Consider the following 26,336-nt stretch of genomic DNA (forward strand, 5'->3'; position numbering starts at 1 on the left):
TTTCCTTCTATAGTCTTTTTTTGAGCATTTACGGTACTGCCTGGTTTATCAACTGTTTTGATTATTTTTGGTAATTGTCTACTAATTAGACTGAAAATGAACGCAAAGTATGAAAACTTCACTGTTTTGTAGATTATCGTTTCAAATAATTTGAAATAATATAAAATACGCCCAAATTTGCTACTTTTGAGCCAGCTTAAACGGCGTTTACTGGCTAAAGATCGAATCAGCATACAGATCCACGGTTTTAAATCGACTTTTGACAGGCTAAATGCAGTTTACACTGAGCATCTGCGTACGGACCTGAATAAAAAAATACGTTTGAATAAATCATAATACTCTCGTATATCGTGTGGCCATAACCGTCCAATTCAGTCATTATATCAATCTGGCGTAATCATGCAAGACTGATATAAAGTTTGTATTAACGGGCTTAATTAACGTTATCATAAAGCTGATCAATATATTTGTTGAATGTTGATAGAATTTCAAGATATTCAAATTTCATGAGAGGAAAAATGAATAAAAATGTCAGGACAGTTTGTGCAGATTACTTTAATATTTTGCATATGGAGACAATTTTCAGAGTAGGATAATACATTATATACAGTATATTTCAAAATTTTATCGTGAATATACAAAAGCAGAATATTGTAAGTATTGAAGTATTAAATGACAATGAAATAATTTTAGCAAATTAAGTCTGAAGCTGCTCCATGACTATTTTGGTAGAGTAATTAATTACACAAAAAAGTTCATCATTATTATATTCCGTATGATAGAAAATAAATGTTACAAAATTGAGAATAATTTCTGTAGATATAATATGAAACATAATACTTGAGCTAACATTCAATTTCTTGAGAAGAACTTACAATTAGTTACCACTGAATCATACAGTTACCAGTATATAAAAAATAATAAGCTACCAATATTGAAATCCAACCAACTGATAGGCTAATAAAATTAAAATCATTGTTAGATTATTCAATAAAATTAAAAATCGCAAAATTATTAATAACTTGAATGATTTAGAGATTATCTCTTGTTAAAATATAAGGATTAAATTTGAATAGCTATGAATTGCCGTCAATATTATACATAGAGGCAATATACTCTAATAATATGTGGGATGATAAAATAATCTGGTTGTAACGTAAATATAGCTGCAGTTTTAAGGAAACTAAAATGAAGTCATAATCAAACTTAATATTTCACAATATTACTTACTCAAAAGATATCAAACAAAAATAGGATCAAATTGAGTTTTCCTTACCAATTTGAGGTCACTCATTCTACTGTTTTCATTGTAATTATTCCACAATTTTAATAACTTAGCAATAAAATAACTCATCGTAGGATATTATCACGTTGTTCCCAGGAGAACCGAGTTGTAAAATAGCTACCAAAGTTAAAGACCAAAGAGATAGAAAGCAACATTTTTTCAACAAATTATCGTATGATAATTTATTAGCAAATAATAAAAATATTGAGTCAACTATACTAAGTTTATACAAGCCGCCAAAGCTAATTTGAAACGATATTACACAGCTCGACGAATTAAATGCTTCAATAATGTGCCCTAAAGTAAATTATATTACAATACTACAATGTTATTACTTAATAATAATACAATCAAACTAATCATTAACGATTTATTCATATTGAAATAATATTTACAGTTGAATATTCATAATAAATTATTATAGCAACGCTCCAAAGCAGAGAGGATGAAGTAGCCTACTGTTTATATACTCCATTCCGATTACAATGTAACATTAGAAAATTGTACAAAGCCTTGCCAGTTCCAACTTTATTAATGAATTTTTAACGAGCTGGAATTGTAGTACATAAAATTTTATCAGTAAATATGGCAGTGGAAGAACTGCTTGAAACTCGTCAGTCTAAATAAATGAATTAATAATTTAGAAAATGTTTTGCAGACGTTTTGTCTTTCATAGACAATGCTTTGAAACTGACAGATTTTGAAATCATATATGTAGTAAAGAATTCTCAACAAATTCCAAGATTCATGGATCTCTTATGGTAGGTATTATTATTTGAAAGGATCGACATGTCAAATAGTTCGATTGATCTCTAGAAATAAAAATATTTAAAAGATGACAATGACGAACATTCAAAGTTTAAATGAGACTTTCCAATCCCACTTAATGTTAGCACCATTTTCAATTACATTTCAATTCAATTCTAGAAACCAAATTATGAGAGGGTGATTCTCTAATTCTAAGAAATTGATTTATTTTCGTATGAGAAATTCATTTAATAAAATATAACTTGGTGACCTTATTGTTTCAGATTCTATGTCTAAATTGTAATTTTTCTTATTACATTTTACTATAAACTTCAACAGGAAAATATACGTGTCAAATGACAAGAGTTTTTAGTTATCAATTGATCTAGTTCATCTCTGAATAAATGAGAATCAGTCTATAATTATGAAGTCTTCATTAACAACTTATCAGACAAGTAGTTCAGTAGATTTCAAAGACAATAAATCAATTTTTAATTTTTCATGAGAATGTGAATTAAAATATGACACGATTGTAAGTAGATGAAATTCATCTGTTATAGAAAGAAGTTTAGACTTTTATAATTAACAAAGTTAGCTAGGCTACTGTTATAAATATTTTCTGAGCAATACCAGAGGAAGTATTGATAACAATCCAAGTTATTCGAAACTACTATAGTCTCCATTTCCCTATTAAAATTGTAGAAATTGGAATAAATTCAGATTTTAGAACATTTAAAAGCATGTTGATATAATAAGTTTTTCACAGCTCACTACAAATTACATCAACATTCAAAACTTTATAATTATACAATTAAATCAAGTAATAAAAATCCAATTGCTAGGAATTTGGTTACCTACGGTGGAAAATTAATCCTGCCGAATAAAACATTCAATTCAATATCAATTAATATTTCAAAAATAATATATTCAAATCGATATGTTCAGAAAATACACAACTGAATTGCTATTAATTTAGGCTGCTAAAGTAGTTGAAGAATGCAAGTAAAGAAATTATCCTGCAGCTACAAAGTAGGATTAAATAAACCAATATCCACTAAACTTTTATGTTAAACAATACTGAAAAATCAGCTGCATCATATAATTTGAAAACTAGGGTATCTTAGCTGCCGCAATTGGTTGAATATTATAAGTCTATCAAATATAGTTTTGTAGCAAATTTTACATCATCATTTGATTAATAATTTATTCTTCTACATAATATATGATTTTTCTTTTACAGTTCTTCATATATGATAATCTATTAATCTTTAAATTACAATATTCTATTTAATGGAAGATATTGATACAATATTATGGCAAACGTTTGTTATAAGGGTATGCCACAGTAAGCCGGAACGAACGACGTGAATATTGTGATGCTGAAGACGTTGAAGTGGAGAGGCAAAGCAATGGCTTAGAATAACCTGGCGCGTCGTTTGAGTTCGTTTCGTCTCCACTGTGGCATGCGGTAGAAGTCCATCCGGCTGCAGTGGAACAGAGTTTCGAACTCCGCTTCAGATAGATGTCGCTACAAACAACACACAACATAAAACTATATTGAAACGCAATAATCGCCGCTACAAAAAAATAAAAGAACATCATATTCAATTCACAACAGTTATTCAGCAGAATATGAGGAAAATACTCAAGACCTGTTGCTAGATAGCTTATCAACTTTCCATTTTCATCAAATAGAATTTATCAAGAGATTTTCGCTGCACCAAGATCAAAAGATAAAAAACCAATGCAGAAGTGGCTTGACAGCTCTTTTGTTAATCAAAATAATTAAACACTTGATTCAAAACAGAATTATGAAAGGAAAGGCAAGACAACCTCGATTATAAACGAATATTATAGGCCTAGTAAACACCTGAGTTTTAGAGGTTAACTGGTAGTAGACTTTACAGTAAACTTTCTAAAAATTCGTTCTAACTCAAAACTTACACTTTAATATGCTACTAATCTGTAAACAATCAGGAAGTCGTTTTTCAGGAAACAGCCCCGAAAGATTTTTTCTCGACGGTTCTATATGTATTTTGGGGCACTGAATTCGAATCTGAAATTTGCTGACACGCCAGAGGGCGGCTTCACCTCCAAAACCCCCTAAAATTTCGGACTTCTTTAAAATTTTTCCATTCAATCTCGAAAACTTCGAGTTTTTGGAGAAAAATCATTCTCTACAAAATTAAAGATAATAGAAATTCCAAGAAATTTAGTGGTCGCGCAGAATTCTACCATTTTTTGTTCCGGAGCTACGAATTTTCAAAAAAGGGGTATTTTCTAAGGGTTTTTCAAAATTATGCAAACCTACCACTTCTACTCTATACAACTTTGATATTTTTCTAGTATAGATAAAAAAGTCCGTTTTCGAGATTGAATGGAAAAATTTAAAAAAGTCCGAAATTTTAGGGGTTTTGGGGGATATAGAACCGTCGAGAAAAATTCTTTCGTGGCTGTTTCCTGGAAAACGACTAAATAATAAAAGCTTCCTTGGAATCTAGCTTGAGAAAATGCTTGTTCTCAAAGCAATTTCTAATAATTACGAACTCTCTTGATTCTTTCCATACAAAATGTACCATCACATCTAATAATCTATCTAATGTGTTCCATGTCTTATTCACTTCCCTTTATGCAACTAAATTCTATTCATAATTTCGTTTTGAATTGATGGTTTCAATTATTTTGATTTACAAAAGAACTATCAAACCACTCCTGCATTGGTTTTTTATCTTTTGATTTTGGTGCAACGAAAATATGATAAATTCTATTTGTACTACAACAGGGAGTCAACTATCTATATTGACATTCACTTCAAACGGTCAGCTTTGGTTGAATGGGAAGCTTCTGTGCTATTTGTAAGGAGTGCTGACAATTTTTAAATGAATCTGACTATAGTTTGTCAGTGTATTTGTAATTAATGTGATCTATCAACTATCAATATTAATCTTGAGGTTTGATTCTTTATGAATGAGAATTGAATAATCAATTCAATTCAAATTTATTTCCAAAAACATGATACACGAATACGAAATACAATAATATTGTATAATATACAATATTATTATACAACATATTTGGAATCCCCCCTCCCACCAACTAGACTATAAATATAGTGAATGTAGACTATTTATAATAATACTGTATTGAGAAAATTGATTGAATGGGTTAATAGTTTTTAATGAGATTGGATCTTACTGACCTCAAGATTACATCTGTCAACATCGGCCGGCAGCCTGTAGTTGGATATTTGCAGCAGGTGATAGGGGTAGATTTTGGGGGGTTCGTTGGAGGCGGGGGCCATCATGTTGGGCAGGGAGCGGCGGATGTGGGGGGACGCGGAGGGAGGGTAGCCTAAGCAGCCGGTGTACGTCGAAGAACTGTGCATCTCACCAGACTGTCAATAAAACACAAAAACAAAATCAGAATATTTCAAAAAATATCACAATTTTTCTAAATTCTAGTGAAATATTAGCAATTTTTTGCTAGGAATATTTGTTTTGGAATACTACCACTTTTTATTTTAATTCATATTATTGATTGGGAGATACATAATTTTTTTTCAAAAAAAGTGTATTAGTTGTAGAATTGTTGCAGATTGGTTTCACAATAAAATAACGTAGGCTATATTAATCCAACTATAGTGCGACTAACGCCAAACAATCTCCATTGGATAGCATTGTTGTCAAGTTGGTGCATTCTATCAGACTATTAACACAAATGGAAAAATCTGAATATTTTCAAATAATTTTCACCTTGGAAAACTCGTATATAAAAAAATACTATTGATTTATCTGAATAATTAATAGTATTATATATAATGGAACATGTGATAAAACAACAGTGGCACCAAACAAATACTCACAAACGAAAACATTCAACTGAATTGAAGTTAAACTGAAACTATTATGTAAGTTATTAAGCTCTAGAGCTAGATCTAACTACTCTAAAACTTAATAAAGAAGCCAAATAATAACAAAGATTATAAAAAACCAACTATATAGGCCTAAGTGTATAAAATAGAATTATAAAAACCAAGTTTATAAACCAACACTACAGAAACCAAGAGAATTAACTGAACGGATAACATAATTACATTGAAAATATTAATACAGTGAATAGTAATAGTAATTGCTTGGTTACAAAATTGTTTTGGTAGATGATTATTTTTGACTGTAATAATACAAAGTGATATGATTGTTCTGCAATGAGAAATAATATTCAAGAAAATCAATTTCTAAATAAATTATATAAAAATTTCGAAACTACAACGCATGCTTGATTCCGGTAGAAACACCAAAACTAAGGAAAACATATTTTTCTACAGAATTTTCGACAGTGTAAAAGAATAAACTATGCAGGCGACTTGGTCCTTTATGTTAGTATTTGAGAAAAAGGAAAATGATGAATTCTATTAGATTGTAAGTTGAATTGAAAGACCTATCACCAGCAGTTATTCAAAATATCAAACAAAAGCTAACGGAAAATTCATACGATTATAATACATAAGATACTGTAAAAGCTTTAGAAACGTACAGATTCTTTTTTTTTTAATTGTAATTATTTTATTAATCAATAGCTAACAAACAATCTATATATCTACAGAGAAACCTGATGAGGAACTTAGTGAGATACAGTAAGTTTTTAGCAGAGGGTGATGCCCACTCAAGGCTTGTGCGTGGGTAATTGGAAGGATGACGAGAGATGAAAGGACCAACAGCTTTAGGTGGATTCCGAACCAAATGTAAGCTTTCTCCAACTCCATATTAAGTAAAGTCGGCTCTTGAAGGAGTCACGGGAGTAGCAGGAGAATAAATCTCAACTTATCTTCAGATGGGTTCCGAACCAATTGTAAGCTTTTCCAACTCATTGATATTAAGTAAAGTCGGCTCTTGAAGGAATCACGGTAATAGCAGGCGAATAAATCTCAACTTATCTGAGCGAAAACTTATCAATGCAACTACGGAGCCAAACGATTCCCTGAATATCTTCCACCACATTAATTAGTTTTTATATATATTTTTTTAAATACAAATCTTTATATTTATGATATTTCGGGAGAAAAACATTTTTGCTCCAAACCTGTTTCTTTCTCCAGTCTACAATATTATTCAGTCCCTGAATTATTAAATAAATAAAGTGGAAAAATATGACATGCATTGCGAAATTGAGTAGCGGAGTTGAGAAGGAGGCAAGCCAATGGAGCCAAGGAGGCAATACATACCAGGATCCTTCGGTCGACGTCGGATATCGAGCCTCCAGAAACTGTGAGGAAAGATAGACATAGACTGGTGAGTGGCAAGCTATAAGCTACGACTTCTTAACAGTCTGTCATACCATTCATTTGAATGCAAACACAGAGTCAAATTGCAGCGGTGCGCCAATTAAAATGAGTAAAACTACTATTTTTCAGCAGATAAACATTGAAATAGTACCTAATTGGTCGAAAGAATTGCCATCCAATTGACTTCAATATTAATGTTTTTTGCTGTTTCGATACTACAGAGTTGGGGGAGAAAAGTATGGATAATTTGAAAAAACTGTCACAAACTTATTTTTGAACCAAACTCAACTTTTATCTCTACAATATGTAGCTTGAACGTTGCCATTACACACGTGAAAAGGGGGAAATTTAAAGAAAGTTTTCATTGATTATGGATAAATAACAAAATGTGCTGAATAACAACTATTTTCACCTAAACACTTCTGTAAACTTTTTTGGAAATGGTCCATAGTCGTCTCAAGCATATCACGTGAATACTCAAGTCAACATAGCAAACCACGCACACTTGAACGTTACGTAGCATGAAGGAACTGTAAAACGAGAAATCCTGGTGTTTCTGCATGAAATCCTTAGGTGAAGTCCACAGAACGTTTACAGAAGTGTTTGGATGAAAAATACCACCGTTTATTTCACTTTTTTATTAGGTATGTGGAAAATGAAATGTTTTGCTTTTACTTGGAATAGCAACATTTGAACTACACATTGTTAAAATAAAATTCGAGCTCTGTTGACGAATAAGCCCATGACATTTATTTAAAATTATCCATACTTTACTGCTCAAACCTGTATTTCGAGTTTTTGGTACAGTACAATTTTTATGTTTTTCGATTTTTCGGAACAATTTATTCATTATTTATGTATTCAACAATGATGAAGCACATCATCATCAAATTATTGGAGATGGAAAAACATGCTTATATGCCTTACTATTCCATTCCCGAATTTTGATTGCAAATTAGTCCAAAAAAGGTTATGATTCTTCAGCACTTTCAAACACATAAATTTTGATACCAAAATAATCACAAAAAAATTGAATTTGGAATATTAATCAAGGAAACTAATTCATTTGGCAAGGATTCAATGTTTATTTGTCGAAAATAGCGTCCAAAGCATAAAGCTATTTATGCCCTTCATCAACCGCGCACCATTGATATTTTACTCGTAACAAACAACTCAATGGTATCAGAGACTGTTAATGATTGATAGAAAAGCACTAGGCGGTTAATCAACTTCCCTTATCAATAATTACTTTCATTTACTGGGTCAATTAACATAATTCAAATATCTATAGGAACTATTTTCAATATATTTATGGGGAAGGGCAATTTCATATACTGTAATCGAACTCTAGTCCACAGAATTATTATTGAAGAAGAATGTTTTCGGGTGACTCAACCTTAGGCTGCGTTCACACTGCATGTGCACGAACCATATGCTTTGGAATAGATGTGAGGGTTCACACTGCATATGATCGTGCGTCCCAACATGACGGGTTATCTCTCTCACTTCGACAATTCGAATGAGTATCAACACCCACATTATATTCCAGCCCAATTTGGGAATTGAACGATGAGAATAATTATAAAATAACATTCCCACATGCCACATTATTTCCATAACCGCAGTTATTTGAATGTTAAATTGTTGTTAGATTAAAGTCAGTTTACAGTTGAATGAAGGTGAAGATTCTTTGGCCGATTAACGTATATCTACAATAATCCAAAAACACATACATTACAAATCAATTCTACCCAACAACAACCAAATAAGGTTTTATCATGGAACAATCATCAACAACAAATTGAAAGGGGTTTGCATTGTAGAACCGTAATGTGGATGTGTTGTGTCGATTAACACGAAATTATATTTAAAAATAATATTGATGAGACAGATATAAAAATAGCCTAGTATACACATGTTCAAATGCAAATAAGATGTCAATTTTATGGAGATTATTCTACGTGGACAATTTTATATCACTTTTCTGAAGACCTTGTTTCTTTTATGAAATTCAGTCATTTATCGCGTGGATCACGCTTTTATCAATAGTTGGTAAATTAATTTACTATAGATCTTCCATTACAAGATGCTGGAAAGCTTCATTATAAGTTTTTTTTAGTATTATGTGCGTGGTATGGCTTTTTAACATTGGCATTGCATGGGATTCAGCAAGCTTAGGGCTGAGCGAATATTTTCATAACTTATTAAGCGATAAAAGTCTATACTGTGTGTTAGAAAAGTGAGGAAAGTTCACACTGCCTCAATTTTTGTAACTTTACCACTTAATTTTCTCAATTTCGTGGGAATTTTCGAATACAAGGTTAAATTCGAATAAGAGTTCGTATTGTTTGCAAACATCTAACAATTGATGGATCTCAATATAAAACTACGGCATGAATGTGACGAATATTATCAAGCTTGGATAGAAATGAATAGATACTATTTGTACTTACTATCTGATTTTCCGCTACTGAAATCAGTACTGTGAGTTTTCTCTCCTAATCCACTAAATGAAAAATCACCCTGCAAAACACAAACAGAATAATATTAGATATGGTTTGGGTATTGGTTACTGAAGTTATCAAGAAACTGTACCTTTCAATAATAATGAAGACTTGATAACTCTAAGAGGAGCCTTGACCACTATAAGTCATATAGCCACCAGGCATTAACAAAATTGAATGAAAGTATTATCTTCAATTCAATTCACTTGATTACAATTATATTTCAAAGCATAAACATTAATTTGAATAATCCATATCATAACAAGCGAGTTTTGAATTCAGCTTGAAACAGACAAACAAGCAAATACGTTTTGAATCAATAAGTCTCTTCCAGTTTTACATATAAAATTGGTTATTAAAATTAATTTTATTTTTCAATCAATCGTAATAATATTATTGATTCGCCTCATATCTCTATATCTATACGCCTCTAATCTTATATTAGAGTGAGCAATTTATTGATTTTTTCCAAGTTTTATAGTGAACAAATATTGCAATAGTTACCTTTGCTGTAATAAATTCCATACTCATTGAATGGATAAATAATGTAATGTACAAGTACAGCCCAAAATACACCATCAAAAATAGTTATAACATAATATAGCCACATCCTTAGTTCAATAAGGATAAACCTCGTCAGCTGAGCTTTAGTGTTTACAAGTTTGTGTTTCTTGATGGTTCCAAATTTTCTTAAATAACTGATTATTCTTCATTACAATTGGTAATTGAGTGGAATATTTCTAATCAATTTATTAATTGAAGCCATCTAAATTAAAAATTTATAGTTTTCATGTTTATTTTAGACTAAATTTTATAAAAATTGTACACATGAAATTCTAACCTTATCTTGGACTTTGTCATCAATAAATTTCATTTGAAAGAAAAATAGCACAAGGACTATCTTATTATTTAATCTTCCAATGTTAGGCTATTACATTAGTATCATTTGTATTGTAAATATATAAAAAAATTAATATCAAGATAACTTAGTTACTCATAGAAAAACAAAGAGAGAGACTGAGAATTAATTAAACTCAGAATCAGCTTTTACAGAAAACTTAGAAATATTAAAAGCTATTCTTTTCCTTCTTCAACTAGATATTCTACTTATGATAGAGGAAGAGAAGAGGAGAGGAATAATTAGACAGAGAGTGAATCGTTAGTGCTTTTTTATTTCTGATTTCTGAAGTCTTTTCAAAGTTCGGAATGCATTTCAAGGAAATGCCATCAGCACTATTGCAAATATTGCGCCGTCTAGACTGGTAATTGTGGTGCTGTGTAAACAGAAACAAAGAGGCATAACAACCAATGAACAACCATTCTGCCAATTATGCGAACTAATAATGCGAATTCTATTAAGCCAGTAAAGAGTAGGCTTCAGTATACAATCATTATTATGTATATGCAACTGTAGACTGTGCCTGTGAAATAATAAATTAGTCAAACACTTAGAACAATAAATTAGTTATAGAAACTCATATTCATCACCATGAATAAATTCCATATTGAATTGTTTTTGGAAAAATATGATTCACAATTTCAGGTTTTCAATCCCGAAAATCCCGGGATTGACGCTAAAAAATCCCGGGATTGTTAGGTATCAAAAATGGACCGGGATCCCGGGATTGAATGCACTGTCTCATGACTGTATCTTTCTTTGTAATCATCGGTGTTACCAAACGAAGTAAATGGTTGTAGGTATCTTCATCCATACGCAAATAATTCTTCCAGTCCGAAGGTTCGACACTAAGATCTTGAAATAAATTCAGATGCGTGTGATTCCGCCTATTCGAAAATAAACGTTTCACCTATTTCCGTTTGGGTTTTTTTCTTTTTACGTACAAACACACAGCTGTTGAAATCAGGAGAAGTTTCCTCGTCCATACTTGATCACAAACCATCAACTACTGGAGTGATGGAATGGAGTGCTCGTGAATTGACCCACAAAATATTTACGGATTTGGATCGTTCCAGCTGGAGTGACATCGCGCCGCGCCACGCCGTTTGGAACGCTCGTCAGTGGCCAGCTTTATTATTTAATCTTCCAATGTTAGGCTATTACATTAGTATCATTTGTATTGTAAATATATAAAATAATCCATATCATAACAAGCGAGTTTTGAATTCAGCTTGAAACAGACAAACAAGCAAATACGTTTTGAATCAATAAGTCTCTTCCAGTTTTACATATAAAATTGGTTATTACAATTAATTTTATTTTTCAATCAATCGTAATAATATTATTGATTCGCCTCATATCTCTATATCTATACGCCTCTAATCTTATATTAGAGTGAGCAATTTATTGATTTTTTCCAAGTTTTATAGTGAACAAATATTGCAATAGTTACCTTTGCTGTAATAAATTCCATACTCATTGAATGGATAAATAATGTAATGTACAAGTACAGCCCAAAATACACCATCAAAAATAGTTATAACATAATATAGCCACATCCTTAGTTCAATAAGGATAAACCTCGTCAGCTGAGCTTTAGTGTTTACAAGTTTGTGTTTCTTGATGGTTCCAAATTTTCTTAAATAACTCATTATTCTTCATTACAATTGGTAATTGAGTGGAATATTTCTAATCAATTTATTAATTGAAGCCATCTAAATTAGAAATTTATAGTTTTCATGTTTATTTTAGACCAAATTTTATAAAAATTGTACACATGAAATTCTAACCTTATCTTGGACTTTGTCATCAATAAATTTCATTTGAAAGAAAAATAACACAAGGACTATCTTATTATTTAATCTTCCAATGTTAGGCTATTACATTAGTATCATTTGTATTGTAAATATATAAAACAATTAATATCAAGATAACTTAGTTACTCATAGAAAAACAAAGAGAGAGACTGAGAATTAATTTTATTAAACTCAGAATCAGCTTTTACAGAAAACTTAGAAATATTAAAAGCTATTCTTTTCCTTCTTCAACTACATCTTACTCCTTCAAGGCTTTCTTCAACATTCTAGATTACACAAAGCACGAAATATAAGTAGTAGACTACTTTCTTTCTTTCACACAAAAATGTGTAATGAAGAATTTCTGTCAATGAAATCTTCTCGTCTACTTCACAAATTATAATAATACTGGAATAATATTTATTATGACAAGCCTGTAAATAGATAGACATGTAATAGATAATTCAGAATATTGTAACATAACTGTTATGAAATAGAACAAAATACTTGTAGCTGGCTGAAGAGAGTTTTATGGTGATTTGATTTATGGTGAAATTGAATACTTTCAAGTGACTGAATTATAGTTGATATAGAAAGATAGTTCAAATGTGATTTATATGGTAAATAATAAATTAGACAATAATTTGATAAATATATCTCCACTCAGTAGCCTTTAATTTGAGTGGAATTTTCACTTATATTTATTCTAAATATTTCTATAATTTTGTCAATACATTACAATAATGGATAATAATCTTAATTATATGAATAATGAATATATGCTGGATAATTCAACAAGTTCTCAAATACTTGTGTTGAAATTGAATAGTTTCAAGTGACTGAATTATAGTTGATATAGAAATCAGATAGTTCAATGAGATTTATGTGGTAAATAATAAATTAAACAATAATTTGATAAATATATCTCCACTCAGCAGCCTTTCAAATAATTACAGTGGAATTGAATAATTTCTACTGTTTGAGGAACCGGCCACATAGAGAGCGATCTGCTATCCTGAAGGTTTCTATACAGTATTCTTTGGAGAACTACCCAAGATATAGATATACAAAACTATAGAATCTCAGGTCTCTGTGTGGCCGGGCCTACAATTCCTGCATTACAGTTCATTGCTGTATATGACTGTTGATTGTTGGCTATGTTGTACTCACAGGTGTGGTGGTGCCGGCTGTCGAACTGAAGGTGTGAGAGCGTGGCGCCAGGCCGTAGCCAGGCTTGGGCACATGCCTCAAGGCACTCACCACTGCAACCACACAACCAATCACACATTTACTCCATTCAACTGCTCCCCCCCCCACCCAACGCAACTTGCAACTTCCTAAATATACTCATGGTGTCAAGTTATAATTCTAAAAAAATATTGAACCTTCAATATTTTTTTAATTTATGAACTGCATCAATGTTTAATTTTGGTAAGTTTATAGTTGAAATTATTGAATCACTAGTTAGTGAAGAACATTACACCTTGGTGTGTTGACGTCTTCAGACTGAGTGTGAAATGACTGAACATTTACTACATTAAACAGTAACAAAAGTATGGATCAGTTCCATTAAGATCATAATTTATGACTCCCATCATTAACGGATGATTTGATATTTTGAATCTTTGATTAAAAATTATGAACTTGACAAACCCTACATGGTCTGTTCGTCTCCTCAAGGTTTTAAAAAAAGTTTCAAATTAATAATAAAAAGTAATTGATAGTGTAAAATATTCTTATGCTGGGACAATTGGACCCATCAATTTAGATCCATTTCGAAACAAGATGGTCGTAAATTAGCCATAAATAGTGACCAACCATGAGTATATTTGCAGAAGCTCTGATGACCTTGATTTTTTTGCTGCACTGTTTATCACTGCTAAACGAACACTGTCTTTTCCGAAGTAGCGTAAATGTAATGGTAAAGGTTAATGTTCATCCAATAAGAGAGAAAATACAGGGATAGAATTACAAATCTGTTAAATGAGATAGATTATTGAAAAATAAGTTAAAGACGCATCAATACTTTTGAAGAAATATAAATTCAATAGCGATGAAAGAGGATTACTTGAATAATTTATTAGAATGGAGTTCAAGAATGAGTTATTTTCTGTTTTTGTTGAAATAAAATCACTATACGGGAGAAATCACACGAAACCATTTTTGTCGTGACTGGAATAAATCAAGGACTGAATTTTATAATTATTATGAATCAATTCAGAATGACCTTTTTTAATTTATTAATTACTCAATTTTTTACTACAACAAATCCATCAAAAAAAATATAATTTTAGAATTACTCAGAATCAGAATGAAGTTGATGGACAAATCATTTTGTATTTTTGTTAAAATAAAGCTTCATCCAACTAGGGAATGACAATTTTGAATTGTTATATCGTAATTTCATTAAAATTTATTTAAAACTTGATAGAATAAAAACATCTTTGAAACCGTTACATTTCATTTACACTACTTCAAGAGAGTAAATCGAAACTCACCTCATCTAGTAGCAACAGATCTCTGAGCGGTTGGGTCCCCGTAAAATGAAAATCGGCACTTACCTGTGGCTTCAGGATCCAGGATCAATTTGGTTTGCACTCACCGAGTCATAGCGAGCCGAGACAGGCAGTGTCGAGCTCTTCAGTCCATAGCCAGGGCGGGGCACCATGTGGTGGGACGAGACCACTGTTAACCCACACAACACACATGCTAAGTAGGTATGCTATGCTACGATCTACACATCATCGTCACTAATTAAATTATAAAATAATAACAATAAACTATTGGTTTGATATTACAATGTGGGTGGATTATTGTACATTGCTAATATGCAATATGTGGTAGATAATAATGGATACTATGAAAAACATCTAAGGTGTGGAAAATTATTATATACGTTATAGAAGTACTGTACAATTAAATCATAAAATATCAAAAAACCTTTGGTTTGTCATTATAATGTTGGAAGATTATGTTAAATTTGGTAATCATAAGAATAGTGCTAGAGAATGGATAAAGCATATAAAATCTAAGGTGTGACATGTGGAGATAATTATTTATCAAAAATGTTCACTTTCATACGCCAACGAGAGACGGTAAAACTCTAAATAGGTATTGGTTGGTTGGAATGGGATTCATCTAAAACATGAACAATGATTTTAAACATGCTTCTTGAAACATTAGGTAATGTTTCCAGTATTGAAATTCAACCAGCCTTCCGGAAGGCAACTTCAACCTTTTCAATGAACAAAATTTCTAATACCGCGGTATCAACTGCTTGAAAACAAAAATAGTAACAATAACAATCTTCAAAAATTATTTACATTGCACAAATAATACACTCTATGAGATTATAACCAGAGGAAGATTAAATAACAGACCAGAGGAATATTAATTTTTCGAAAAAATATAAAAGACAAAAAGTAGATGGAGTTCATAATATGACAGAACAGAGTCGATTAAATTACTAGAGTTTATAAAAATATGACTGAATTTATATCATCCAAGCCTATTTCAATAATAGTATGAATATTAATTTAGTCTAATATTACACCAGCATTTATTGCTTTTAACAATGCTCATCAGATGATTAAGAATGAATGGATGAAGGGTTATACAATGGAGTAGGAGTCGCTAACTTGCAATATTAGGTATGCACATTACAAAAAGTAACACAAATATCAAATCAACATGCAATAGAAGCAGGAAGTTAATAATTTATCAAACATAGTAGAAAAAATGGATAAATTGAAACTGAATTTAGCAAGGAAATTGCATGGAATGGTATTTCCAAGATTCTAATTTTGATTTAATAATTACATTTAACTGTTATTTAAATGTCAACTACATTAGGAATGTAGTTGAATTTCAAAGTTGCTTTTTGAAGCCTATTCCGCTCTTTTATAAACAGTAGATACAACTATTTATAATCCGTTGTCAATAGAATGATAGAAGTATTCCAAATGTTTTATATAGTTTATGGCGAATACTTGACTTCGTTACTCATTCCATATAAAACATACAGCAATATCCAATTATTGGCAAGTGGCAAGCAAAGATATGGGAAAACCAGTTGGACGAGATAATGGATTAGAAATGGTTTTAAACTTAATTAGTAATTCATATTAATAGATGTAGGTATAACTTTTTATTGATAGCTGTATAACTTTTTCAATTGCATAAATTGAACAAATCTAGGTTGTTAATTTATTTGTACCATAAATATTGATCAAGACCTATCTGAAAATGTATAGTTTCTTGTATGCTATTTTCCATGTTTTTAACAAATTGAAATGATAGCTAAATGCAATGAACTGCCTGCATTCAAGCAAATGAAAAAACAGCAAACTGCATGCCTTTTATCATGAAAACCGAACTGATAAGCTTGCCATTTCTTACCGTGCTTGAAGTCTGATCACAAAGTGGCAACTGAAATCTAGCTTGGTAACATAGAATAATTTCAACTAAAAGTTAAAAACTTCGAACGTGATTATTTTGAAAAATGATGGTTCATTCCTTGTACGCTCTTCTATAAATGAAATATTTATATTCTGACAACAATAGATACAAATTTCAATTAAAAGTTGAAAACTACGAACGTGATTATTCAGCAAAAATGATGGATGATTTATTGCACGCTCTTCCATAAATGAAATATTTATATTCTTACAACAATAGATACTAATATTATATTTTTCATTGTGAATTAGTTACACTAAAGAATAGAATAGAGCATGCTTCCAAATGTTATGTAAAGTAAAATATTCATCTTTTTTAATTTTATAATAATGCATGCAGTTTAAGCCACATATAATATCCAGTAAACCTATGAGTGATCATCAATCTGTGTATCTAGCCTCAATAGAGAGCTGAAATTATCATGAAAAACAGATAAGAAAGCATCTGATCTTTTCAAACTATGATAATAGTTTGTAAATCAATTATCATCAAGTAAGAATATTAAAATCGTTTGTATAGAGAAATTTTAATCATTCTGAATATGTTCATATGAATAATTTTGAAGTATCAAAACAATATTAAAACATGATGAGATTATGAATGATATAGGCCCAAGTTTTTCGAGAATATTCAGATAAAAATTAAGGGATAAACCGCATGTTATTCCAATATAATTCTGTTTAGCATACCCTGAATAAATATTGTAAAACACAAAACGACTATTCTTCACATACTATGAGCGATTTATCAATTTTCAAACTATTATTTGGTAATTAGTTGTATCTGTGAAAGATGGTCATATAAGACAATATGAGCTATCACAAATTAAAATTTTGAATCATTTAAGCAGACATTTTGATGGTCACATTGATCATCTGACCGATGTATATTTCATGACAGAACATTCAAATAATGAATATATTTTCTATGATGAATAATTTTAAAGTAAAATAAAATAAATTTGGTAATATCCATCAAATTGGATTAAATTGAAAATTTAAGGAAAATTGCTTTCGGTGAAATGTGCAATAAATTATTGTAACAATTCATAGCTTTGTTGTATGTTGGAGTTGGATTTCAACATTCTTTTAAAATGTAATGACTGATGATTGATTGTGGAGGTAAGTGGGGGGTTGCTTACCGTTATAGCTGGGAATGGCACCGACTGATCGACCCATCGACGAGCGATAGCTTGAGCTACGATCCAGTTCGTCGTCTTCCTCCCAGGGCCGGGGCGCGTCCAGGTTCCGCGAGGGGGCTAAACATAACCGAGCACTCATCTCTTGTACTTCATTCATTCCTAACCATTCCTAATCTTTCAACACTAATCTTCATTACTCTACATTCCAACTACAAAAGTATACTATTTAAGATGGAAGATTTTATTACAGTAAACAAACTGCTGGAGTATTATTATTGTATAATACTCTTTAAAATATCCAATAAAAGAGAGCTTTATAAATAGAGCTAAGTACTTCTGCTACTGCAAATATTGACCGAAGAGATAGCAGAAGGAAATTTGTAGAATGAAACTGTCCTAAAATTTTGCCCAGACCGAGAATCGAACCAGTATAACATTTATTGGATTAAAAATCCTCCTCGATTATCTCTTTATTAACCTAGTTCATTTTCAAGAATAACTATTTCAAGCCTTTTAGAGTAATATAATTACTATCTTTTAAACCGTAAACCCAACATGGCATTTAGTCTGATAACCTATGCTATTTTCAATAGCCTACTTCATTATTTGTCTTACGATTTGTAGCCTTCAAAATGAATGATATTCTACCTTTCAACTGAGCATTATACTATTTTTACCGGACAATCTTTTTGTTTTACATTGTTTCTCTAAATAATTTTTTATATATCTTTAACAATTAGTGTCAATTAGCTGTCTGGAAAATAAATTATTTATTTGGTTTGAACAACAAAAATACTTCTAGCACACTGCACACAGGGACATTAGTAGCATTCACTAGCTGCTATGAGAACGCGGAATTGGAAATGGCTGGAACAAGAATGTACACTACATTTCAATTCCGCGTTCCCGTGGACGCTACAAATGTCCCTGTGTGCAGGGGGCTCATTCAAGCCTTGAAGTCAATATTTAGTCGTGCTACGCCACCAACAAAAATATTCAACTAAATCAAAGGTCATGGAATAATTTAAATATTGCAGAAGGAAATTATACGTATTTTAATATTATTTCTCTATTTTCAAAATTATTATTTTGATTGAACGTTATTAGATTTAATCTTATTTGGATTTGCTGTGCATTCCTATTAAATTGATTCTGATTTTGAAAATTGAAAATAGTTTCGAATTTTTGTATGAAATTTTATTGTAATTAACATTTCATAGAGCATACAGGATATTCCTGTATCCCTGTATTCCTATTAAATGTGTGCATTTAATTATTATTTTTATTATTTTTTCAACTCAATCGATTCACTTGAGAATGATTATGCATAGTATTGGCTTTGGATTAAGGGCTACATACAGTTATATTTTTAAAGGAATTTTTTCTGTGCATGGAAAGATGAAAATAAAGTATCTAGAAATTGGTTAATTGGATGCAATGATACACTTGGAGTATGCATACCAATGTTTTGTGAAAGAACAAAATGCTTATGTGTGACGTGCTTCATAGAAGGGAGTTTGCGGTGTGTTATCAACAACATAAAAGCATGAAAAGAGGTTAAAAAATTTCATAAATTGAATATCATGAAATCATGAAACAATATCATGTTTCTTAGATATTCATTTTCTGGAGAAGTTTTCTACTTAGAAGAAATGTTCAACAAGGCTTGAAAAATATAGAAAATATAATTTTATCTACATTACTTTACAACGTGGAGATATCTAATAATTTTATGTAGGCCTACTGTATTAGACCTTACCAGAGAAGATACCGTACCCTCCCAGCATTAACAATTGTTGAATTGATGGCTAGACACTTGATCAAAAATCTATTTCCCGTGATTCAATCTATCAATTCGTTTAAAGAAAATCATATTTATTTTGATATCAGCAAATCGGCGAATTTTTCCCTTAAAACCTAGTCTTAATCACAAAAGTACTCTTATAGCCTATTTACAGGTGCTAACAAACCTTCTTGATGCATAATCCTGTTTAATTGGATTGATAATTATGAGAAAAACATGAATGAAAACATTTACAGCATGATATCGAAAGCTTGCAAACTTACATGCAGAGATGCATGTTAAAAATGAACAGCCACTTAAAATTATGATGGGATTTTTACATTGGATACAAGGTTGAAATGTCAGAAATGATTAATGAAGAAGAGCAAATTTTAATTGGAAAATTTGACAAACATTCAACACAATTGATACGCACCATTCCTCATGCAAACGTTATTTTGTTAGTTGTAAAAACAAAACTTTAAATGATGAGCCGTTCTTGAAAACATAATCAGTTGAACAGAATAAAGGAATAAATGCATGGTGTACTGAGCTTGAAACAAGTATGATTTTCATCAGTAATTCTGTTATACATTGGATAATTTGAAGAGTAGAAAGATAACTATACACAATGAATGAAACAATTGTTTTAAATTTGATAAATATTTAAATTATTAACAGATCTGTTGGTATTAGAGTTCTCCAATGGAATATGGAAATTTGTACAGTTCCAATCAAAAGTTCTGGTATTTTACTTCAATCCACAACTTTTCTATTATAATTTTTTTCAGTCAGAAACTATTTCAACGAATCATAATGAAGTGGTAGACAACTTGGCAATAGAGAACGAATTCCTCATTGTAGAAAAATTCAAATAATTTGTTATTATTTTATAACATTTAAAAATAGTCTTGGAAATTTATTTTACATTTCTTGAAGTAACTGGCTTAATTAGTTATTTGAAGAATGGGCGGCGATTGATTATTGTCGATCAAGATAAATAACAATGGTATATATTTAACGAGCAAACGTGAACACATTACAATTTACAGCTTATTTACGATAGAAGGAAACATGATTATTACTGTACATTGCTTTCACTTACTCAACGCCAAGACTCGTGTACTGATATCATGTTCAGTTATCTCAATCACAAGTTTCAGAAATATAATAAACATTTTCAAGCTTAAAGCTTATGACATATAAAAATAATATATTTTTTTTAAAGTATCTTATCGATTGAGTTCAATATCCAGTCATAATTCTGTGATTATCTTCAAAGTTTTCGTATTAGAATACAAGAATTCTGTTATTTTAATGACCTAATACAAGAATTATATCAATTCGAAATTTGAATAAAATATAATGTCAATCTCATTCTGCAATAGATGCGTGTCATCCACATTTTTCAAAAAAGGACGGATTAGACAACAAAGTTTACAACCATTTGAAATTTGATGTAGAGAATTATGTTCCTCAGTAGTTAGTGATATAATGAACACTATTTTCCATATTTCACCAGGTCAACAAATGAAAAATCTAGAGTAAATATTTGCACAGCTGGAATTAACTTATCTCTTTGTTTTATTTCATCTTATATTATTGTTGATATGACAATTGAATAGCTTGTTCAAAGCAATTCGTTTCGGAAATATTATTAAATCAAGTGGAAACTAAAACTGTTATCTTCACCACGTTCTAAACGTGAATTTTTGCATTTCATTTCTTCTTTAATTAATTTGTCTGTAAAATTTCAATTTAACACAGCATTATTTTGATATTTATTGAGATGTTTCTTTATACTGCTGACATTAAACTAAATTTCATTTGTTCACTAGTTCAATGTCGTTATATAGATGATAAATGACTGAGAAGACTGAGAACGCTTTCCTACGTGATTTCTCTATGATAGTCGTCAAGATATGTTTGATTGCCAATGTGTAACTTACATGCGTTGACAGGTGACTGGTAGCGCAGACGGTAGGTGGGCTCCTTAGCGGCGGAGGGGGTGCGTGAGGCATTGCGCGGGTCGATGTGACTCATTTTCCACGCGCGTAGCTTTTCGCGTTCGCGAACATTCTGCAAAAACACTTTGCCGATTCCGGTCGCTATTTTACTCAGTTCCTCCTCTTCTTTCTGCAAAATACAGACATGTAGTATGTAATTTTGAATTCCATAGTTTGGTTATCTGTGAATATAGGGAGGTCCACGTTATAATGGCAGTGTAGGATTGACAATACTGTTGCTGTCCTTTTCTATCATACAACAAAACAGATAGCGCTATGTGTCTCTAGCTTTGCGATGTTGTCTGTTTTCCAGAATACTTTAATTTTACTTTTGACAGTGACGACTGTACAAAAGTAGACAAAGAATTCTCAGCCGCCATTTTTTTTCTTCATTCTATCAAAATACTTTAGTACACAAGTCGTATAATTGATTTAAAATGTATTTTTGAATCAATTAACTAATTTTTAGACATTACCGTATGAGAAACACAAATTAAAATACCTGAAATGATATTTTAAAAGAATATAGCTAACCGTCCTAGACTTCATCCATGCTTCAGTTAGCCTACACGTATAGGTAAGACCTACTTGTACCGGTATAAATAATATTGAAAGGTTATTTGAGAATTAATCCATTGAAATTACTTATTTTTAAATAGGATTTCTATTTTTCTATTATTTTTTAAATAAATTGGAATAGAATACCTACCAAATAACTTAATTTCTGTTGTTTTGAAATTCAGATTGTTGTATCACAGCTTTTTAAATTAGCCGCCATTTCAGGTTTGTATAAAAATAAAAATCTGATCTCAGGTATGAAGGCAAATTTTTTAATCGAATTATGAAAAAATATATTTTCTTGATTAATTTGACATTAAATTAATTATTTTATAAGGAAATGATAATTATTATTGGATTAAATTTAATGGGATGAATTGAGTAACAGCTGTGTACAGTCAGTGGCAAAATGGAGAGACTTGGCAACGTTTTTCTCTATCTTTCTTCACTGTCATTATAACGTGGACCTCACTATAGGTGCTAATATTCAATTTTATCGAGTTTCAATTTTTTTCAAGTTCTACTAATAAGAGTTCAAATTTCTCTAGAATGAGAAGACCGCGTAGAATGAGATTTCTATTATAAAAAAATGTCAATTTTTTCATTAATTTTATTTATAAAACCTGCTTGGGGCAATAAGGCTTGTTATTTATGAAAATTGCTTGCTGTTTATGATCCTTTTTCAGCATGCGTTGCTAGAACAGCCGTGTCAACAGAGCCTTATCGTTTTTATTCCAATTACATTTTAAATGCTCGTAAATAAAAGATATGGGCACATTCAAAGTAACAAGTATTGCATTTCGCGTTCCACTCATGGAATGTTACAGTTTCATCAGTTACTTCGAAACATTATTATTTCCTCCAGCAAAAAAACCTTGCAAATCTTGATTTCAATTTTATAGAACAGCTACTAGGAAAAGGTAGCGAACAATACTTCTATTTCGCATTTATGGTCAGCATCAATATACAGAAGCGCATACAAGTGTTATGATCTTACTATATGTTGGTATAACCTAATATTTTTGATTCAAATGTCAGAAACTTGCATACCTTTAATTTGATTTCTGTCATTTCCTTTTTACTCATAGTTGTGTCTACTGTGTCTTCGTCTTCGGAATCTGGAACACCCTTGTAAGAGTCGGACCATCTACGTCGTCTTTCTATGAGCATAAAACAAAACATTGCATTTTATAAATAGAAATTTAGAGCTTTTGAACATTATACTTTCTGTTTTATATGTACCTAGTTGTGAAGCTATCGTGTAAGATTTTCATATTAATTTGAACAAAAGGATTATATTTTATAATAACATTTGTTAACTAGTTTCAGTTACATCATAGTCATTCTTTAGTTCACGTTGTTTCGCCAATATTAACCTCTAGTGGAATTCTGAGTTTAAAAATATTCATAATTTACAATATTTAGGTCCAAGTCAATATTTCAAGCAAAATAGTTTTCTAGATAAAAAGAGTTGAAACAATTTTTGAAAAGGTTGTGACAATTCTCAAAATAACTTTGCCACCATATCATGTTGTAGTTTACAATGCAGTTTCAATGAACAAACTTGGATTTGAAAATTCGAGAGTAACAAAACTTAGGGTTTTCTAATTTCTAAACGGTTGTGACACCTCCAAGTAATGTGATTTATGAAAAAAATGAATCATCTATTAAATAAATCAGACAACAGTTCAAAATTTAAACAATTCATTGGATAAGCCAATGAACAAACAGCATTATCCAGTGAATTGGAAAATACAAAAAATACTGTAGAAATAATTGAAAATAAGAATTAATAGTCATTTTTAACTTCCAGAGGAAAACCTCTTGTATTTTATTGAAGATTGAATTATTTCGACTTCCTAGTTCTTATTTGTTGATTACACTCAAATTAATAGATTATATGTAGCATAGTAGATTTTTAGCTATTCGAATGCACAAGTTGCATAATAAGTGGAGCTTACCGGGATCAGTGTAGGGGTATGGCGGCGCGGGGAAGTCGTCGCGCTCAATCTTGGGCTTCTCGCCGGGCGGGGGGGGATGGCCGGCGGGGAAGTGCGCCAACCCGATTGGCTCCTCGTTGTTGAGGTGGGGGGAGCGGGGGCGGGGCGTCTCACTGCGGATGCTCTCCACCAGCACACACATGCCCGACCGGCTGTGCTGTGATTGGCTGCGCAGTGTGCCCGACGATTTGCTACCACTGCGCATCGAGTGCGCCGCTGTAACAAGCGCACCAAATCAGTACTCAATTAATTAAATCACATTTAAACACACTAAAGTTTTTTTATAAAATACACTATCACATAAATACACACACTAAAGATTGATATAAGCACCCTATTATGTTTGATATAATAAGGGTACAAGTGATTCTTTGTAATTAAACACTATTATTTATTGAATACGGTAACAATGCAAGAAGTGGACTTGAGAATATTTCTAGCCCCTGGCCACTCGATCTCTGTAAGTGATCAGGTAGAAGTGGGACCACCTTTCTCACTCGTATACAAATCATTTCCTATCTCTCTGCATGCTTACTATTCGAAAATATAGAATAGAAGCATCAGTCTTGGAAGCTAGGAAAAGACTGCTGAGTTTCTTACTCCCACCTTCAAAATGTCAGTGTTCAGCTGCATGTAGGGGAAGACCGGACAGACGCGGCTTGTAATATAATTCCTCCAATCTATGAACTGACATTTTCACCTTTTTACGACTCTTCATCTTATTAATATCTAAGAAATCTAAGACCGGGTTCAAGATGTAGGTTAGTTTCAAAACCTGATCCTTGTTTATAAAATTAAATTCCCGGTTGGCAGTGATGACACGAGAACAAATCAGCTAATGAATTAATCTGCGGCTAATCAATGTTAAATAAACGTAAGTGCAACTGGGTTCTAAAAAGTATGCAAAAGTTGTGCTGGCTGATGGTTCTGCTTTTGTATTCTGCCTACTGGATTGGAATTTACTGTGAACGTGAACAGGTGGTCTCTTAGACTATTTGTGATATTGTACTGACAGGCAGGCCGGTGGAAGTGCGGCGATGTGGGCGGCTTGTCGTAGGGGTCGATGGGTCGCTTCAGGTAGCTGGTGGTTGGCTCCTCGGTCAGGTAGCTGTACGTGTAGATGCGACTGATGTCCTCCGGGTACTGGTGGCTGCTCGGGGACTTGTATTCGCGCAGAATTAGACCAGGGCTGCCTGCTCGCTGGTAGGGCGTGCCGAACTACAAACGCAACGCAAACCATAGCAAATTAATAACATTCCATGTAGTATGCATTCCATTGAAAATATCTAGAATGCATCATCTTGAAAACTCTCAAAGAGTAAAATATTTCGAATGCATCAACTTTAAAACTTTCCGAGAGCATTGAAATCCGACTTCCAGTTGCATGAATTTATATTAAATATAACCAACATTAAAATACAGTTAAACTCCACAAGAACTAATGAATAAAACAGATGACGCCTTGAATCAGCTATTAAATTCAATAAAAGTACGAGCAACCAGGCCTCGGATTTCCGAAGGGAATTGAATCACAAGATTTCTTAATGACTCATAGATAGTAATATCATAGATATTTGTACTCATTCATACATTTAAAATTACACAATATTTAACAAAATTGAAATAACAGTATAAGACAGTAAGAAGATCACAAGGCTTCCGTCTCAAACTATCGTAAAAATAATGAATAACATGAATAATGCCTATTCCGCATGTGATCAATCAAATGTGGAATAGACAATGTATTTAATTCATGACATTGATATTATGTAGAAGTTGCATAATATTTCTGTTTCAAGTGATAATTTGATAAGCAATTTACATCAACTCATACGACAATTTAAAAATATTAAAATTGTAATAACAATTACCGTAATTG

The 26,336-nt window shown here is 31.5% G+C and overlaps 1 protein-coding gene across 2 annotated transcripts in view; it reads right to left on the reverse strand.

Moving 5' to 3' along the window:
• Nucleotides 1-537: 537 nt before the first annotated feature.
• The window catches only part of LOC111045126 (actin-binding LIM protein 3), a 95,249-nt gene continuing 69,450 nt past the window's right edge, over nt 538-26,336 (reverse strand). The window contains exons 11-20 of one of the 2 annotated variants that reach the window (XM_039435743.1): nt 25,471-25,675; nt 24,419-24,673; nt 23,508-23,617; nt 21,843-22,029; nt 18,111-18,227; nt 13,682-13,773; nt 9,767-9,836; nt 7,254-7,294; nt 5,232-5,426; nt 538-3,560 (exon numbers count right to left, since the gene is read on the reverse strand). In XM_039435743.1, the coding sequence (XP_039291677.1) occupies nt 3,447-3,560; nt 5,232-5,426; nt 7,254-7,294; nt 9,767-9,836; nt 13,682-13,773; nt 18,111-18,227; nt 21,843-22,029; nt 23,508-23,617; nt 24,419-24,673; nt 25,471-25,675 (1,386 nt within the window). In that variant the 3' untranslated portion in view covers nt 538-3,446. Of the gene's footprint in view, nt 3,561-5,231; nt 5,427-7,253; nt 7,295-9,766; nt 9,837-13,681; nt 13,774-15,113; nt 15,197-18,110; nt 18,228-21,842; nt 22,030-23,507; nt 23,618-24,418; nt 24,674-25,470; nt 25,676-26,336 lie in introns of both variants that reach the window. The other variant, XR_005572190.1, reaches the window with a different exon arrangement.

The sequence above is a fragment of the Nilaparvata lugens genome, chromosome 1 (assembly GCF_014356525.2).
Source record: "Nilaparvata lugens isolate BPH chromosome 1, ASM1435652v1, whole genome shotgun sequence".
NCBI classification, from domain to species: Eukaryota; Metazoa; Arthropoda; class Insecta; order Hemiptera; family Delphacidae; genus Nilaparvata; species Nilaparvata lugens.